General features: G+C 39.7%; 1 protein-coding gene across 2 annotated transcripts; it reads left to right on the plus strand.

Annotated features, from left to right (window-relative positions):
- Positions 1 to 285: 285 nt before the first annotated feature.
- LOC103722418 (transcription factor IBH1-like 1) lies at positions 286 to 1,728 on the plus strand. Of its 2 annotated transcripts, none has more exons than XM_008812973.5 (2): positions 286 to 1,019; positions 1,186 to 1,728. In XM_008812973.5, exons 1-2 carry the CDS (start codon positions 469 to 471, stop codon positions 1,238 to 1,240), a joined length of 606 nt encoding a protein of 201 aa, XP_008811195.1. In that variant the 5' UTR covers positions 286 to 468; the 3' UTR covers positions 1,241 to 1,728. The 2 variants fall into 2 exon arrangements, with proteins under 2 accessions (XP_008811195.1, XP_008811196.1); XM_008812974.6 differs by having other exon boundaries at positions 1,211 to 1,721.
- The last annotated feature ends 1,805 nt before the right edge of the window (positions 1,729 to 3,533 follow it).

Genomic DNA, 3,533 nt, shown 5'->3' on the forward strand with positions numbered 1-3,533 from the left:
CACTGGCTCACCCCACTTCCAATGACCCCAAAATTAATCGCCCTTCCACTTATACCCCCCGTGACTCGGCTCAAATTTCCTCCCTCATATTTTTTTCTTCTTCCTCTTTCATATTTTGTTCGTATCTGACCCTCTGGTAGCCCTATCAAAGCACACTTCCTACAACAGTGCACAACTAAAGACAAACAAAACTTTCAAATGACCTCAAACCCCATACCTCTTAAGCAAATTGCAGTCACTGTCCCTCCATTATAGACCACAATATTAGTATAATATAAAGAAGTTCCCATCTAAATCACACAGCCATCTCTTGCTCGCTCCTCTTCGAGCCTCGCCACCCTGGTACAACTACAACCCAGTAGAATGTGAGAGTGGAGTCATGATGTAAGAAAAGCCGCATTGCATTGCTTTTAAGCATAGATACCAAGCCTTTGCCTCTCTAGCTACCTTGCTTTCCCAATCACTACCATGCAAGCCTCAAACACATTCAAGAAGGCCTTCCTCAAGCGCATGCTCCTGGGGCTCCAGCTAGCTGGTTTCTCATCCAAGAGCATGACCGTCCAAGAGAGAAAGAGCGCCATCAAGCTCTCGGCCGATGTCGCCATGGCCTGCGCTAGAGGCAGCGCAAATTGGAGTCGTGCCATCATCGCAGACCTTTCGAAACAGGAGAAGAACAAGGTCCTTCTGAGGAGCATCCTCAGAAAAGATTACGAGAGGCTGACCAGGCCATGTCACCACACATGGAAGATCCCGAGAAGTAAGAAGATCTTGAAGAGGAGCTTTAGAGTGTGTTCGAGGAGGAGGAAGGGTCTACGTGCACCACAAGGCCTTGCAACAAGTGTTCTTGCTAGGGTTTTGGTGAAGAAGAGGACTCGGGTGCTCAAAAGGCTCGTACCAGGCGGCGAGTCCTTGGATGGCTCTTATTTGCTGGATGAGACCTTAGACTATGCCATCTCTCTTCGAGTTCAGGTTGATCTCATGCAGCGCCTTTCAAAAGCCTTTGAAGCCTCAAAAGTCGGGTAAGTTCAAGCATTACCTCCCTGTAAAATCTGTAATCCTTTCTCATTGCTTAGCCTAAATTATCCAAGGGTAAGTTATTAAATTATTTATTTTTGCAGTTTGGTATATTTATATGCATTCATTCAATCCTTCTGCACCCTTCCATTCTCTTTTTTCTGCCCGCAGATCTCATAACGTATGCACGTTTCAGGCAAGAGAGGATTCATATGCTGACAAATGAGGATTTCTGAGATGGCTGCCTTTTGGACTCCAAAAACCAGAAGAGAAAATACCTTCAGACAACTCTGGCCCAACAAAGGTTGCAAAGAGTGTAGCATGGAAGGAAGTTTTATGTACCTTAGCCCGTTATCGCTATTGGAGAGGGTGAAGTATTTATGTTGGTTTCTATATAAAGACCAAACCGCACAAAAGCATGAGCTTGGGTTTGTTAATGATTGTAAGATTGTATTGTGAAAGAAGGATGTTAGGGTTTCCAGAGCTTCGGATCACATTTCCTTGCTAATGGCATTATTAGCTAATAAATACAAGAATGATACCCACACGTGACGCGCAGGGAGACAATGAAAATGTAAATATAAATTGAATTTCTTCTGAGCATGTGTGGTGGGCAATATATATATATATATATTTTTGTGTGTGCGTATATGGGAACGATTTAATTTTCGATTGAATTTTCTCTCTCCTTTTATGTAAATTGAATTTTCAATTGAATTTCCTTTGTGCGGGCATGCATGTGAAATTTTTTGTATGTACTAAACACATGCAAAATTCCTTTTTCTTTTAACATAACTTTCAAAAAGGCCAAATTTTTCTATGAATTTCTTTCTTATTTTTTAAATTTTAGAGATGGGTCGAGTTTTCTCTCTGCTTTCCGTTTAATAGGTATAGAGATAGAATTAGATCACAGTATGAACTTAAATAAAGATATCTAAAATATCTAAACACAGGAATAACTTTCCAAATAAAGCTTCTTCTTTTTACTTTTTGAGAACAGATGGAGGAAGCCCACCAAGACTTCATTAAGAAAATAATAAAAAAAATATACATGGTTTCCAAATGGATTTTTGTGCAAAGAACAACAGCAAGGTCCACCTCAGACATCCATGCGCAGCCTATGACTTGAGCTTTGGCATGAAACAAATTGTGGATCAAGAGGAAAGGGTTAAATTATACAATGGAAACACATGAGAAATCACGAGGAACCATGAGGAACTGATTCCCAGTAGTTTGCACATAGGAAATCACAAGGAACCATGAGGAACTGATTCCCGGTAGTTTACCTTCTCGTCCACATATGTTTGTCAATGAGATATCACAACTCCCAGTGGCAAGGGTATATCATCTTCAGAGAATGTTATGAGAGTTTTATGAATTATCTGAGTAGTTTCAACCACATAAACATGACCAGAACTATTACATGTTGAACATGATCGAAAGTATCCAATTTGTTAAACCAATTCATTGTAATGTTATTTCTAGTACTTCTTTTGGATGTTCAGGACTTACCAATTATTGACGAAATCAAATTTTAGGATATTGTGAAAAATGAGTTTAGTTAGTTTAGATATAAAAAGTTATGCCTCATACTTCTGAACTTTGAAGTTCGAATCTTTTATCGCTGATCAATTGTCAATTCTGGTGTATAAATGAACTGAAAAATGTAACATTTCAGCAACTTGCTTCAGGCTATTACCATGTTCAAGAGAATAGAGCTAATTTATTAGTTTTGAGTTTGTAAGATTCGTCATTAAGGTTGAGGCATCATAGCTAGTGTTAGAAGTTATACAAGTTTTCTGGTTTAGGGTCTTTCAGACTAGAGGTCTTTGATAGTGTGCATATTGATAGAGGTTACACACCCTGAACCTGTCCAAGTAATATGACTCTAAAAATAAGGATGGATAACATATTGTCAAGTTTTAAGGGATTAGTTAATCATTGACTATCAAATTGGCTTTTAAGGCTTGACAAAAGGTACATGGGGTCAATGGACCAATTATTCATGGCCAATAGCAAATCTATTGTCTAATAGATCAAAGCAGCCAAAAACCTAAAAACTAAGATTCCAAAATCACCCATGGACAAGCCAAAATGATTAGTTAATTGTCTCAATTCAACATTTGTGATTGTTGGTGCTCAAAGTTAGCTCTAAAGAAGAATGCTTTGCAGATAAGTATATATCCATAAAGTTGATTGGAACAAGGTTGGACAGTAATGGTTTTGAAAATTACCTTCCACTTCATGTTTAGTATGATCATACAACCGTCTTGTAGCTTTTTTAACAGGAGAATAAAGTGCCCAAAAAAATCTGGGTGAAGAGGAGAGAGAGTGAGTGAGGAGAGAGAGAGTGAGTGAGGAGAGAGAGTGAGTGACTTGGGATGCGCACCCAGGTGCAATTTTTTTCGTGCTGTGTGTGGGGACTTTCTCCGAACACCGGGGAGGCTTAGGGTGGTGTGGAGTGGGGTCGCTCGTTAATCTCTGTGCAACCGGATCCGGAGCTGGGCTCCACGGATGGC

Source organism: Phoenix dactylifera, chromosome 2, assembly GCF_051530095.1.
Source record: "Phoenix dactylifera cultivar Ajwa chromosome 2, Ajwa_hap1_PhDact_Kaust_v1.1, whole genome shotgun sequence".
Taxonomy (NCBI): domain Eukaryota; kingdom Viridiplantae; phylum Streptophyta; class Magnoliopsida; order Arecales; family Arecaceae; genus Phoenix; species Phoenix dactylifera.